General features: G+C 35.8%; 1 protein-coding gene across 1 annotated transcript in view; it reads right to left on the reverse strand.

The window, feature by feature from the left end:
* The window catches only part of PDS5A (PDS5 cohesin associated factor A), a 75,363-nt gene that overhangs the window by 11,323 nt on the left and 47,677 nt on the right, over positions 1-16,363 (reverse strand). Inside the window, 16 exon segments of the mRNA XM_005415463.2 lie at positions 745-864; positions 1,482-1,614; positions 4,588-4,702; positions 5,194-5,398; positions 5,661-5,784; positions 6,451-6,587; positions 7,250-7,318; positions 7,571-7,729; positions 8,888-9,011; positions 11,653-11,813; positions 12,708-12,813; positions 13,515-13,630; positions 14,577-14,716; positions 14,846-14,894; positions 15,623-15,704; positions 16,304-16,362. Of these exon segments, the coding sequence (XP_005415520.1) occupies positions 745-864; positions 1,482-1,614; positions 4,588-4,702; positions 5,194-5,398; positions 5,661-5,784; positions 6,451-6,587; positions 7,250-7,318; positions 7,571-7,729; positions 8,888-9,011; positions 11,653-11,813; positions 12,708-12,813; positions 13,515-13,630; positions 14,577-14,716; positions 14,846-14,894; positions 15,623-15,704; positions 16,304-16,362 (1,899 nt within the window).

Consider the following 16,363-nt stretch of genomic DNA (forward strand, 5'->3'; position numbering starts at 1 on the left):
GTTGTTACCTTTGTCACGCTGAGTATCAGAGTTTACCAAAATCCTGTAACTGAATAAAGGCACCAGCTCACTGTTACATGGCATCTGCCATTTCACAATTAAATAGGAAATAAATTTTGCTTAAACAGCCTCTGGAAAGGCAGTTAATTAACAGCCCAGGGCACTGAAAAATGTCAGCCAGTACATTCTCCAGGACAACTAAAACATTAGGTCTGGTCCAAAGAATTATTTGTGCTCCTCAAATACTTTTCAGAAGTAGGTCTCCTGGAGAGCAGTAGTGCCACTGCTGACAGCAGAGGTGTACTTCCCAAAGCTAGTAATAAGAGGACCAACTTGTACAGCAAGCAGAATAGCCCAACAGCTACTGAGAGATAGTAACATATCATGGGGAACATAAAATAATGTTCCCCTTTTTCTGATTTGCATTCTAATTCAGATATACAATCAGAAAATGCATATATTCTCATATATTCAGATGCACTTGTAAAACACACTAATGAAATGATTCAGCAATACATGCTAACATATCAGCATTAATTCCAGTTTGCTCTCACCTGGTTACAAACATTTCTGTCATGTATTCATAATACAGACAGCACAGCATAGAGCTGACTTTAAAAAATTAATTGCTGATAATAGAATATGTATTTTCCCACTCATTATCTTACAGAAATAACCAGCTCTCAATCATAAAAAAACCCATATTTCCTCTTATTGCTTTGGAAATAAAATTAACAAATTTACCTTTTCAGGTTGTGTAAAAAATTTGGTTGGCAATACAGGGTCCTTTGGTGAATCTGCATTGCACAAAGCACTTTTGCTGTTGATTACACATAGTGCTACATCACATACTGTGTAAAGTTTCTGGAGAAAAAAAAGAAGAAAAGCATGCTTTAGGAATTACTCACTGTTTTTTACAGTGTAGAAAAAATGCAGTAGTTCAAAAAGTTTAAAATATGTGTTTAAATAACCACCACTAAAGGCATTTTTAATAATTATATCATTAACCATACTGCTATGTCTTGAATCACATGGAGAGGTCCTCATTTTTCAGATGATACTATTTATAAAACCTAGTAATACTTTACATGACTATGCTGTACAATTGAAGCTCTTGCTCAATCAAATCACCTTAAATGGTTTCTCATCTCTGCTAGAAACAAATAGGTTTAACAATAACTATATAATGCAATATTTCCTCCCCCAACAGCAGAAGATATTTATGTGAGGAAACTAGGCAGTTGTTAAAATAAGGCAGGCAGTAGCAGGAATACTTTAAAAAAATGCAGGTATTATGAACTGGCTGAAGTCAGCAAGGTTTTGCAAGAATGAGATTGGAAACATACAGACAGTGGTTGCAATTAAAAGTGTCTTTAAAAAACCATAAAAATGTCAGAGCTAGTTCTTTCAGACTTCCTGCAAATCCTGCTTGTGAAACCCTCAGCTCATGACCCAGCACTAATCTCAACTGCATTTCTTACTTCATTGGCCTTTGGCTCATCAGGAGACTGAGCATCTCGGGTAAGCTTGATGTTTTCTGACATCTTTTTCATGAAGGCATGGCTATTGTTTTCATTCTTTGTCATTAAAACTTCAAGCATGAACCACAGGCACCTAAAAAGTCATAAAACCACAAGCAATTACACTCCAGCTTTTATACTACAGCTCCTACATACATCAACGCTTCACAAAATTTTGTTAGCTGTACTAGCTTTTTCTAAGAAACCAAAATAAATTTGAAGACATAAACCGATAACTTCATATAATGGTGTAAACAGAGTCTAGACCTCTACCACACACAGTCTTAATTGTACTCCTTCGAGTAAACCTGCTAAATTAGTGTGCTTATTATTACATCTGTAAATAACTGCCCAGCCAATCAACTTTTTTCTCTTCCACATATGAATAGAAACAGGAATTCTGGTGCTATCATCACCCAAATGAAATTCTGTACTCACTACCTTGAGCACCATGTCCCTTTCAACCGTGGACCATGAGCACACTCAAGGCAATCTTGAAAAAATCACGCTGCTGCTAGACAGTTATCCACATGAGGTGGATTAAATACTGCAGTTCAGATAGGGGTGGAGATGCAAAAAGCAGGTCAGATTCTTCCTAATGTTCCATATGGGAGGAAAATTCTCCCAGGTAAGACTTAAGAGAATTAGCCTTCCTAGGTTTTTTCCCTTAAATCTCGCTTACTTATAGTGAGACTACATCAAATTTTGACTGGAAGTTTGTTTTAAAAATTTGTCAGTTATGATATAAAGCCCAAATAGTCCATCCATGCTATCACTTGCTATCAAGCTCCACCATTGCATATGGTTGGAGGGTCAAGAGTCACTGTAAGGTAAAATAGTGCTTAGTTGGGAAAGATATACAAATTCCCTGTTCACAAAAGCCCCCATCTGATACAAACTGTAATGGAAGAGATGAAGTAACATCTCTCTCAAAAGCTCAGAGGCTAATGCTCCATCAAAATACTTACAGAGCTATCTGATGTTCAAGAAACTAAGATGTCTCTAGTCTGACTTGCATCCAAGAGCTACAAAAGCTATAGTAAATCAATCTGTTAGACAGCTTTACATCCATGTATACACTGTTTTCAAGAACTTGAATAGGATGAATACAGGACCAGTAACATACCACCCTGACCCAGGTTTTGCAAAATCCAGTGTTATCCCAAGGTTACGACTGAGAACACATTATATTCTGGTAATTCCAGTTAACTCATGTCAAATTCAATAGCTTGACTTTCCTACTAAGTCAGTAAATTACATAAATAATTATCAACTTTGAACAAGACCTGTCCAAAACACCAGTGGGATTTTATGTAAAAAAATATGCACCTAGAGGAACACAGTCACATGAAGTCATTCTTTGTATCCATTTCAGTAATTTCAATGTGAATTAGGAAGAGAAAGACACTTCAGACAATATAAAGATAAAAAACAACCAACCCCAAACATAACCCTACAGGATAAGCTTAGAAAACTACATCAGTAACAGTAAGTATCACAGATAATAGTTCAGGAACTGCTAAGCAGGCATTTACTGTACATCACTGTATCTAGGCCATCTTAACCAAGACAAACTAGGGAGACACCTACAAAACACACTGCAAAGCCTGTTTTTCCAACTTTGCAAGCATCTAAGTTAACACTTTAAAGTGAACACTAAGACATTCAGAGCTGTTAAAAGAAACACTGTATCACATTGAATGGAAAACATTTTTCTCATATCTCAGGAGACTCTTCAGAGAAGTATTCCTGCCAAAATTCCCCCACAGAGTATTTCTTTGTTTGGAGCAGTCCCTTCTGGCTAGTTCAGCCAGTCTGTGACAAACATGAGGGAGGAAATTGGACAACAAAGGAAAGCTACACAAGGACTGTCCAAAAAAGCTCTGCGCACTAGAAAGTGCTTCTCAAAGAAAGTATTAACTCAGTGGCTGCCAATCAGAACTTGTTCCCATGCATTCTGGATAAAGTACATGCTGGAGGATGCTTTCAGATGTTGCCAGGAATAGGGAGTGCTGGGACAAAATGCAGACTTGTTGGTAAGGTAAAAAAATCTTCACTGACTTCAGGTCTGACCAGGTGTGAATCAAGAAACTCAGAAATCAGAACACACCAAGCTTTTCATTTAGAGAAAGAATCAGACTTGGACTGTGAGAAGTGAAGGTGCAAAAAGCATTAGTCTATTGGTACCAAAACAGAACTGCTTCTTGGATGATGTATATTGTAGCATGTGGTTATACATGCCTAATACAAAATGAACAAAGCTCAGTTTCATCAAAAATCAATACAACAAAAAACTAAAACACTAAAACCAGAGCTGTGTGGTGAGAGAGACAACATGCTTAAACAATTTTTAAGTGTTAACTATTTTCTAAAATTTTAAAATTCACTGCAAGGCATAAGGAGCAAAAGAAGTTATAATTAAGATGTGAAATATTACTTGAGGAACACAAGAAGGTCTGAATGTGGAAAGAGTACAGAACAAGCTCCTGCCAAGTATGACGGTATTGTATACAGTAATCTGTGCTGAATACATTAAGAAGTACTAAGCCTGCACTGCTGATGTATAGTGCAAATATAAGTCAGCAGCAATTACTCAGAATGACTTTTAGTAGGCTTGTAAAGAAGGGGAAAATAAGGTTCCAGTGAGGCAGGACCTACCCAGCCTCACTGTTTTCAAGTCTTGGAGAAGCACCCTATTTTAAAAGTTCAAAAATATTTGAACTAACATTACTTGACATCCTATAAATATTCCTTGGCACAAAGACAAGACTCTGAAATCATTGCTTACTTTAAAAGAAGCACACACAACTCACTAATTTGGTATACTACAGTATGACCTAGAGGTTACCATTAGGGCTTTCAGAATATACTGCTAAGCAGTTGTTGATGCCTTCTTCCCATGGTTCAGGTGATCCATATTTCCATTTTACATTTACTGGTTTAGAAGAGACTGTTGATAAAACAAATATTTCTTCTTCCTAATTAGTATTTTCTTCTTCCTAATTAGTTTCTTTCCAAGTGCAGAACAATTCTCAGCATAAGAATTCTAGAATCACTTGACACTTACTCTTTGACATCACGAAGCTGATCAACATCCTGAGGTTTTGTGAAATCTGGATCATGTGCCAGTAAGTGAATCATATATGGTACCACATATTCAGGCAGCAAGGACAGCAATTTTTCTACAGTAACAACAACAAAAAATTACTTCTATATTACACACATACACATGCATCATAAGAAAAACTTTTTCAAACATGAAATGAAAAATTTTGACTTGCATTTTCTTCCTACTGACTTTACTTTTAATGAATCATTAAAAATAAATGAACGTGTTTTACTACTACAAAACCACTTGGTCTTGCTTCAGGAAGGTAATGATAAAGCCAAAAAATATCAGGACACAAAATTTTGGTTTTTGATCAAAACAACCACAACCATAAGAGCACTGTATTTTACATCCATAATTCTCACCCATGTACAGAGTAGTATTTTTTGGTTAATGCTAATACTGAACTAAGTAAATTTAGATTTAATGTGTCTAATATAAAGATGAGGAAACAGATTAAACTTATCTAGTGTTTCTTTAGAAAAACCAATTGCTTAAGTTTTAATAATTACTCCTTCCAGTTTAGTATTACTGTATTCTTAACAATTTTAGTGAAATACTAACCATTAGCCATAGGATTCTGCTTAATATATTCTCTTCGTATACTGATGTTTTTCAGCAAGCACTGTCTGGCATGTGCTCTTCTCTCCTTCACAGGGTCTTTGGCACACAAAGCAAAGATTGCCATATATTCCAAAGGGAGCAGTAACTTCACAAGTGCCTTATGCAGCTTCTGGGCAAATATCTGCCTCACTTGGTAGCACTCATCCTATAGCAACACAAATCATAAAAGCGCAACCATCAAAATCCTGGTCTTATTAAAAAAAAAAAAGGCATTCAAGGTGGAATTATGAGGAGGCTTACTAAAAATATGAACAGAAGCAGCACTATTAACATTTGAAATTGAAACTTCAAGAACTTGTGAAAGCTGCAGTGAGGAACAGAATATACTCTGTAGCAGCAACAAAAGCTCAGAGGTAAAGACTCAGAACTCGATTAAGGGTCACTTCAATTCTAATGCAGTTACTTACATTAATGACGAGTGCACAGAGCTGGAACTGTTCTGGGGTAATTATTTCATGGTAACAGGGTTCCTGTGCAAGCTTCATTATTGCACTACCAGCAGCTAATCTCAGTCGAGACATATCTGATTTACTAAACATGGCAGAGAAAAACCCCAAATAATTAATTACAGCTCACCACAACTATCTGCATATCTCTAATTTCTTCTTTTTACAAGATCAATGACATGCCAGTAACACAGTTCTAGATCAAGCTAAATTAACCCTACCAAATTTGTGAAAAATAAAGTGCTTTACTTTCCCCACAAAAAAACCTCTACTTTGAGTAAAACAATGAAATTAGATCAGTCAAGTTTCTTGTTTTCCTATCACTGTTTAAATTAAAGCAATGCTTTTGGCAGTTTTTCTCTTTCCTTCCTTCACCCTCAAAATGAAGCTGAGGTGCAGCTACTTCACAGTTGGAATGAAGAAGTTCTACCCAAGATAAAATCTAACATGCTTGGGAGGTGGTTATCACTCAACTGTTTTCAAAGATACCTCTGCACGTGTTCTACTCTCTACAATGACTTTTACTAGGAAAATAATCTAATTTGGAACTCTGTAGGTATTAGCAAATTGCAAGAAAGGGAGTATCCAACATAATTTCATGCTGCTACTCCACTCCTAATATTACTACTCTGATCAAATCTGTAGCCAACATGGTGCTGACCTTAACATTCCACAAGCACTCTCAAAGAACCAACATTCTTTGAAATTCTAAAACAAAATTTATGGAAACCTGCAAGGAACAAACTCTGACCTGATTCGCTTCTGTTCTGTCAAGTCTCCTTCGCTGACGAGCATAGCTGACAACAACCGGAGTGTGGAATTGGCAGATTTTGACTGGTTGTTCTTCATACCCAACAACCAGCGCACCAAAAGTTTAATTGCCTGCACCTATCACACACAAACAAATCAACAATCAGCTTACTTGCCAGAGCTGGTAAGTTAATAAAACCTCCTGTTGTCAAATTGGAATTCCCATAGATTTCTGTGTATTAGAGCGGATACATTTTTAAAGGAACAGAATGAAGCAGTAAACATTTAGAGTGAAAAAGAAGAAGAAATACTGACCTCTCCTGAGGTATTTCTGACCTCAGGAGACTACAACTATGGTCCACTGTCTTTGCAGATCTGCATCTGCAAAGGATGCAGGATACTTGATATATGATTAGAAGTAAAAGCAACTAGATAAAAATTCCTAGAAATGGCCATAATTAGATTCCCATTCATCGGGGCCTCAATTTATTTCAAATCTGTTTACAAGTCAGTAAAGTCAAAGTCACTTTTCTTGTAAGGAAAACTACAACTTTTGAATTTCTTCATCTTCTCAATGCTCTGAATAATTAGTATCAGTAAGTGAAGATAACAGAATGCATAGTTTCTATCAGTTTTATCAGTTTTGTGTATAATCCACAAAAACAACAATATTCTAATAGGACTAATCCGCAACACAAAAACACTTGAAAGGATTTCTTCTAATATTCCCAATTGCTTGAAGAAAAGTAAATTTTTAATTGCAGATATACACATTATTCCTGTCAGCAGATAAAACACACCTTTGCTAGTACTTCTGGAGAGACTTCTTCATCTGGAGACCACAATTTTCCATTTTTCTCACCTGTTGACTATAGAAATTCATGTAAGTATACAAACTGGTTCAATTCATACAGAAAATGAAGAAGTAAAAATAGAAGAAAGTAATGGATTAGGCGTTCTTTTCAAAAAATACGTTTTATAATGCAATTATCACTGTACTAACCACTTACAGAACATTACAGACCCATTGACAAAAAAAGCTCTATTCCCCACAGAGTTCATAATAGGCTAAACAGTATAATAAGTACTTACAAAAAAAAAAAAAAAAAAGATAATCTTACCCTGTCATTCATTAGGAGATCTTTCACAATGAAATTTGCAACAACAGATTTCATTGGAGAAGCAAACTGGTCTGGAGCCAACATAGAAATATGACCCAAAGAGACCAAGGGAGTTATAAGCTGTTCTGGTACATCAGCATTCAAACTTCTACTAAGAGGCTGGGGAAGGAAAAATAAAAAAAAAATCAAAATTCAGCTTCAGTTAATAAATTAACATGTCTTAAAATAGTTTATTTTACTGCTGTATTGCTGATGCATTTCACTGCTTTTCCAAAAGAATTAATAGAACTAGCAATCAGAAGTATGAAGAATACAATTTCCTATTCAACAGAATAAATAAAAATCTCATATAAGGTAAGGGCAAAACAAATTCTATATTCTCTTCTTATTTTAAAGTGAAACACATTCAAACCTGAGTGACATGGGAAAAAACTTTGACTTAATTCTGTTCAGAAGTTGTGAACACCTGAATCCCAACTGCCAATGGTAAAAAACAGCAGCCAAAACCTTGGAAACCACCAGGGACATTTCTACTAGCCATCAGTATTTACCTTCCAGGTAACAGTCACCAGGACAATTCCTGTATCATCCCACACCACTGCATCAGATTCTGGTATTAGGGAGGGAACAAGCACTCTCACAGAACTCTAAGCAGAAATCGAACTCTGCAAGCTTAATTCAAAGCTTTTCACACTTATAAATTATGCACAGGCTCAAAGACAGACAAGACTAGAACATAAAATATTTTACAAGTGCAGATTAATAATGTTATTATTTAAAAGACTACAGTGAGAAGTAATAAACTGCTCTGTATAGAATATCTTTTTGCTTAATAACTTGTCTAAGGAAGCAGTAAGTGAGCAGTAAGCTGATGTTTGAGCTTACAGCCAAACATAGTTTTCTGCACTAACTGCCTCAGTGAGGCAGGGCTGTATGTGTAAAGACCTTAAAGCTGGGTAATTCAATACAGCTTGAAAGCAGGGACTGTTATCTCTCATTTAGTATCTGCTAAATGTGTCCCCATGGGATTTGCTGTGGATCAAGCCAGCATATTTAGCTTACTTCCTCCAAACTTCTCCCATGCAGATAAAAAGAAAAACCTTCACCTATCAGACATGAGAATATTAGTAAATTGTGACTTTAAGAAACAAATATTAATAACTTGCTATTGTAAAATTAAAGACTTAACTACTTAACTACCACACATCTGTAGGCTTCCTGACCTCATAAACTGTTACCTGTTAATAAACAGTAGGAATTAATTTTAATTACTAGTATCAATTAATAACAGAAACAAACCTTAAAGGCAACACATACCTCAAAGATCTGTGCAAGTTGTACTTCTTTATTTGAAAATATGGCATGTATACAATGAACAGCTTGTTTTGCCTGATGAGGAGTGCCTCTTTTTGCTTTCTGATGCAAAATCGGAATTAGTGTTCTGTGTGAACATTAAATAGAATACTTCAAAATGCAATTTGCAATCTACAAAAAAGTAAGTATCTTCACACACACAAATCTATCATCACTGTCTTATAAATCAAGTATTCCTTTGAAGTCTGTTCAGGAAAGATCACAATCATTAAGTATAAAGCAGGATGGAACTGTATTTAGCAATACTTGAATATCTGACTGTACACATACAAGAAGGAAACAACCCACAGGAAAAAAAATCAAACCTAATAGAAAATAATGATCAAAATAAAGCTATTTAGGAAGACAAATGTAAGGTGGGGGCAACATGACAGTTTCAGCTAGGATGAATTCCTGGACTTATTATCCACGCCTGGGAATGAAAGGGCTGAAGAAAATCTGTGAAAGCTAAGAATAACCACTGAACATCAGTGTGCTTACAGGCTTTTATAACCAGAACTTTTAATCACAATGTATACCCAAGCAAACAACTGCTTTGCTGTGAGATTGTGAATCTTCTGCAATCTATCTGCTGATCAGAAGGCACAGAAGGAAAGTGCAGGGCTTCCGATACCAGGTCCAGGTTGGTCAGACTGTGCAGTGCCACTCCCCAGGCAGTGCTGGAAGGCAGGTCTGTCCCATCAGAGCTCAGCAGCTGAGCCACTAACTCAGGAGGTTCATCCTGCAACTCACCCAGCAACTAACATGAAAAAACAAAACATCCCAGAAAGAGTCGGACACAGAAACATCCCCAAAAATCTCCCTGCTTTCTTGAAAAGCTCTTTGATAGTATTCAGTACATGGATTATTCAGCACCCTGCTGACACATTCTACATAATCAAAATCAGCAACCGAGGCTAAAGAGCAACTTGCTGGGTTGAAAGAATCAAACCTCAGTTTCCTCAAAGCCCCCACAAAAACCAAAACCAAACCAAAGACCCTGAGAAACATGTTAACACTATCCTGAAGTAGAAAATCTCTTCTCAAACCTGCCAAGATTCCACAAATTGAATTAAGAGCCAAAACAGGACAGATTTCAGTAAAACCTACAGTTAAAATAAGCTTCAATGGCTAACCTACAGTTTTCATGGTGTTAAGTATAAGTACATTAAAGTGTCTTTGCCAGGCCTTGGTGCTGCAGCAGTTACAAACCACACCTCAGCACATCCCAACTCACACAAATCTGCAAAAGGTGGAATGTTGACATGCACCTTTACATGTTTACATCTACAAGTTCATACATGGTCCATAGGCCCTGTTTGAGCATGGCCAGAGCTTTCATCAGGGTCCAGAGCCATATGGTAGTCTTTGTCCATGAACTGGTACAAAACCCCTTATTCATTTCCTATGCAAGAAAGAAGTTGAGTTGCTGCTGGTGAACACTGCTTCAAAGGACAGCAAGTAGCCTGCTCACAGAAGCATTTTAAAAAAACCCAAAATACAAACAGGTCCTTTGAAACAAATTATCTTGGTGATTGTATCAGATTGTTCATTTATGATAAAAATTTCTGAATACATGAAGTCTGGAACATCTACTTGTCCTCAGATGTCTTTTTCTTTGTGTCAAGTGTAAACACTGACATGGTTTTTCAGAATGCCAACCTGATTTGCCTGGAAATCATGCCAAGGATGCTACCTCCCCTTGGACAGTTACATTTTTGAGATCTCCCAGACTAAACTTCAACAATACCTGAGTAAGGCACAAAGTCAAAAAAATTTCAGCAATACCAGATCCTTTGAGAGAACATTATATAGCCCAGCTGTAGAGTATTGATTAAATTCTGGTAGGGAACCAAAGACACTTGGGACTGTACTGGGAACTGTACTCACAATGGGGACTGCTGGGTTTTTCTTTCTTTCTTTTTACCCCTACAAATGTCTTAAAATGTATCTTATATACCTGTATTCATAATATTTTCCTTTTGTCCAAAATCCGATCCCCATTCAGAAGAATCACTGAGGTTACAGCTTTAATTTACAGCAAACTTAAAAGTGTACACTGATATGCATTTTAGCATGGCAATATCCAAAATGATATTTCAATATATGAGAACTTGAAACCTGTGCTTTATTACTTGGACAAGTTAGTTACTGACAGGTTGATTTTAAATATCACAAGATATTTAATAGTCAGTGAATACTTAGTGGATTATGCACCTTTAATCAGCAGTATAGCATGAACTGAATGACAACTTACAGACAGACAATTATTCTTTGCTAGAAATTCATGCTTGCTTTTAGCTTTTGCTTCCCATATTGTTTAATAACAAACAGAGCTGTTAACTATATCAGAGATTGTATCTGTGTTCCTTACAAAGATCGAAAAAATTGTGTGAAGGACAGAAATGAGTAGAAATTATGCCAAGTAATCATATCTTTGCTGTATTTTTGCTGTTGCTTATTTTGTAACCTAAAAGATATGAACTGGTTTTAATTTCTCTATTATATGAAGATTTTGAGGAATTATCTAACACGTTGAATAAACACATAAAAAGTGTGAGAGCACAGAATTTAAAAATGAAGGGATGGGGACAGAAAGGTACTGAAGGAAATAAAAATCATGAAAGAGAAGCTGATCATATTAACAAGACTAGATAGGGGTAACACATTGAATAAGCTATCAAGAGGCAGAATTGCAGATATGAAAAGCAGAATCTGACAATACTCACGATCTTATCTGTGGCAAGTCTGTTTCTATTTTGTGACCCGTGTTTCTGAAAATCTGTATGGCTGCCTCAGCTACCTTATCATCTTCCATCCTGAGGCACTGCAGTAGAGACTCATAGGTCTCTGCAGAGTGGAACGAGGTAGGATGTGTAAAGGACAGAACCTGCAGACAACACATTAAAACAAAGGTATATTTATTCATAGTAAATGAATAATCAGAAAAACAAAAGGAAGGCTGTTTATGGGCATTACCATCACCATAAATAGCTGTTACATGCCCATACAAAACTATTACATTCAATAACTGCATTGTTGAGACAATTTATATATCAATTTTCAAATAAATACATCTAGGTTTTGCTTTTCAGGTCCTCCTGTCCTCCAAATATTTTGTAAGATACTACATGATTTGAATATATAAAAACACATTTCTTCAAACGAATGTTTATATTCCAATCTATTTAACAACACTTCTTTTCAACCTAATTGAACTGAACTGAAATTTTAATTTCTCCAGAATCTATAGTCCCTGAGCAGAAAAGAAACCAAGAAGATTAAGACATCTACAAACAAAACACGGGCTACTGTTTTCCAGATACTTCAAATCCTTTCTCCCCATTCCACTCCTCAGCACCACTGAACACAAGTTCCCTTTTTCTCACTAAATAACATGGCTCTTGAGCTAACTGTTTGCTCTCCTTCCAGTGTCATACACACCCCAGAGAAGGCGTCTCTCCCAGTTTCCCGGTTTCTCTTCCTCTCACTTTACACCTTTTTCTCTACTACTTCCCTAAGTAGTAGAGCAATTCTGTTTCCCTAAGCAGAAACCAATTTCTGCTTTAACATGTACATTTCAATGCTTGGCACCCTTTTCAAAACATACTTCTTCCAACAAACCATCTCTTCCACTATTCTTCTTTCAAGTTGAGTATTAATAAGAGTTTCATACATTAAAAAAGTAATTATCTAAGTAATAACTACTAAATCCATACTAACATTAATTCATTACTCATGCCCCTTTTGCCCCTTCTATTACCGCTGCGTTAATGCAGATTACCTTGAGAAGTTCAAGCCCTGCACGAATAGCAGTATCAGGACTTACACCCTCCTCCTCATCATCAGCTGTCCCCTCTATGGATTTATTCATTAGTTTTACTAGTGCACTGAAATGAGAGATAAAAAAAGGAACAAACAAGTAAGTGCAACAATGTTAAACGCTGGAGATACAAGCAAGATTACTTAGTTTTCACAACATATAAAGGGAAAGCAACAGTCCCTGGGGGTAGTGTTGGCACTGCTGTTTGGTTTTTGCTATTTTTAAGTTGTTACATTAGTCCTTTTCCTTCTAATTTCACTTTCTGCAAAACAAATTCTTCAGGGGAAAAAAAAATCCACCCAAAAAATCCCGCACCATGCTGGTGGCATTAGATCAACACATACTTGCACAAGTTTCAGAATGTAATTAGGTTGCCAGACAAGTCTTAAAAGAAATCAAAACATTCTCTTACACAATCCCAAAAAAGCTAATTAATTCAGATGCTATATGGAAGACTGTGCTGCAGTTAACTATGTGAAAATTATGTTCACAGTTTTCACCTGAAGCCCCACAAATAGAATTGTCACCATGAACTGCTACATTTTTAAAATCATTTTACGGACAGCACAGCAAAGCAGCATCAAAAGAAGTTGCATCCTCTAGGTTGCTGGGAATGAATACATCTACATAATTTTGATTTAAAACTCACCCACACAGTTAGTGCTAGGACAGACCAATTTAAACACCAAGAAAATTATTTTTTCTTTTGCTATTTTTACCATATTTTAATCATTCATGAGTCAATTGTTCATGATCTTTCAAACTTACCTAATGGCTTCTGAATCAATATGTACAGGGGCAATTCTTTCCAGAAGAAATTTGACCATTTCCAGAAAAGGATTTGTTGGCTGCTTAGGATTTGCAAGTTTCCGGGCTATCTCCCTCTACAAGAATGTTAGATACAAACAAGAATTACACTCATTTTACTTACTTCTTCAACATGTTGAGTAAGCTAAATATAGTCACTATTGCTTTACCAGAGAGACTGTCTATATAATCAGTGAAATGTTTCTGACAGGGGGGCTGTTGGTATCTCCACACCTCTCTTAATCATGTTATATTCAAAGCAGACATACTTTACAAAACTATTTAAATAGGTTTCTAGTTAAGAGTTCTTCAGGGGTTCTTAAGAATTGCAGCCCAGATTCAAAACAGATCCAAGGAAGAGTGAAGTGCAGTGCACAGAATGTGTAAGTCTGTTGTCAAGTGTAATCCAGAAAACTGTGGGTAACCCTGCAGTACTTGAGATTTCATAACAATGAAAAAGAAATGTCCTTTGTAATTCCTGTCAATGAAATTGCTTATTTTGCCTTAGACCATTAAAAAAAATCTGTGGTGGTTGGCAGAATCTGGAAAAGTACAATTTAATATTAAGGTGTGTATTTTCATCAAAGAGGTTTAATAACACGAGGGGGAAAAAAAGAGTGATCTCCAAACACTATTCTAGGATGAAAAATAAATTAATAATATGCAGATGGTAACAGATGACTTGCTGGTACTTGAAAGCTGAATCAGTATGAGAAGACCATTTGGGAACCCTAAAACCACAAAACCAGCACTTGAAATTAAGTATTTTAAAGAAGTAAATTGGTCTTTTAGACATTATGCTTGATGCTTACAATCCCAGGAAGGAATAAAGCTAGTGTTTTCTTAAGATAATGATTGTAATTATCTTTTCCCTAATCTCTACAGGTTAATCAAAAAGGCATTTTCTGAAAATTGGAAACATGTAAAAACTGTATTTAGGTAACTAAAGTGACCATTAATTCCAGGTAGCAGTTTTAAGTGCAAATATTTATGGTATAAAAGTTTCCTTTTCCATTTCCTTACCACACAGACATCTGCCTGTTTACAAGAACATGTAGGGCTAATTAACAGTTCAAGCTGGGACCGAAGTTTCTCATCATCACCCAAAACCTGATTGAATTTCTTCACAAAATCTTGTGCTTTCCCAGGATCTGGAAGGTTTTCTGTATGATTAAAAACAGTTCAATATGAGATAAATTTGCAACTTCAGCAGGCCAAGATTCACAGAAATACAGTTTCCAGGAATGCTGTAGTAGTTTATAGAATGTTTATAGAAAGCTATTAACACTTACTTGCTATGGTCATCAGCTTTCCAAACATGGCAGCACTGTTTGCTTCTGACTGAGGACAACAGCAAAAACAAACAAATCAGCAATATCTCCTTTATAAAATACACCTTTAAGCTGATCTGTTAGTTCTTCTGCAGCACTACTTTCTACTTATGAATCTTATGTTTTATGTTTTTGTTTTAAGAATAGATACTAGAATAGTGTAACTTTCATTAGCAGCTACTACACAGAGTGGCGAAAAAAATCTTCTTGTAACATCAAAGAACTGCAAAAATTCATTAATTCATGTAACAGGTCAAAATAATGAAAAAGACCCCAGTACTCCCCAGAACAGAAAATTCCCACAAGCCCACTCTCTCACCAAAACCTCAAAGCAATGCCCTTTTATTTCAAATTTCTACTAGTAGAATTCCAGAACAAAATTCCAGAACTTGTTTTTTCTAACCAATTAAGAAATCACTGCTTTATGTTACAACATATTCCATTTTCAAAATTTCTTAGAAAGTGAGAAAGAAAAAAAGTCTGTCAAAAGCGAACAAAAACCTTCGAAACTTTTCAAAGCTCTTGAGCAGTACTATGAAAAAATGATCAACAGAAGGAGGTCATATACCTTCAAGCATTACAAAAAGCAACTTTACTTCATGAGAATGGAATGTTGTCTACATACAGAAATCAACAAATAATGAAGTTACATTTTATCAATAATACAGTATTAAAACCCCCCAGTAAATCAGTCCCATAGATCCACTGGATAAAGCATAAATATTTTCAAAACCGTACAGTGGGCTGCTTATGCAAATCCAGCAATTCTCGTACATGACTCCTTAGCATGTTCTGGCACTTCCACATCTCATTCAGTGCTCTGCAAAAACGGGAAACAAGAAAAGAAAAGCTTCTTTATGACAAAAAAATGCTGGATGTTTTAAAAAACAAGATTGTTAATTTATTTATCTTAGAAGTGCAACACAACACCTATTAGGTACAATCAAAACCTACCAAATATTAAAAGTAAGTGGTGAAAACAAGGCGGAACTGATTTTCTCTTTTTACAGAGCATAATTTCTTATTCTTCTAGGAACAATTTAACATATGCAGGACACCTGTAGTATTTCTTACAACCACCCAAATAAAAACCAGTCCATCATCAACCAGAATTCAGTTACAGACACTTTCATCATGGTTCCTAATACAGAGCAAACTTAAAAGTCATCACTTGCACACTCTTAAGTCTGCATGAAAATGAATGGATAAACCCACTCTTCTCAAATATCATGGGATCCTCTTGTCTAATGGACATGTAGGGTTTGTATACAAATGGGAAATGTTTTCAAATACTATGCTACTTGCAAACAATGTTAAGCATCCATTAGCTGTATTTTTATTATATAATACAAGCAAGATAACAGAGATGTTAGAAAAGCTTAAGAAATCAAGTATTTGTTGAATAGAAACTATACGTACTTGACAGCATTTGGATCCAAGCTAGCATACAAATAGTACAAGCACTTCATTCGCTCTTCC

Source organism: Geospiza fortis, unplaced genomic scaffold (genome assembly GCF_000277835.1).
Source record: "Geospiza fortis unplaced genomic scaffold, GeoFor_1.0 scaffold40, whole genome shotgun sequence".
Classification (NCBI taxonomy): domain Eukaryota; kingdom Metazoa; phylum Chordata; class Aves; order Passeriformes; family Thraupidae; genus Geospiza; species Geospiza fortis.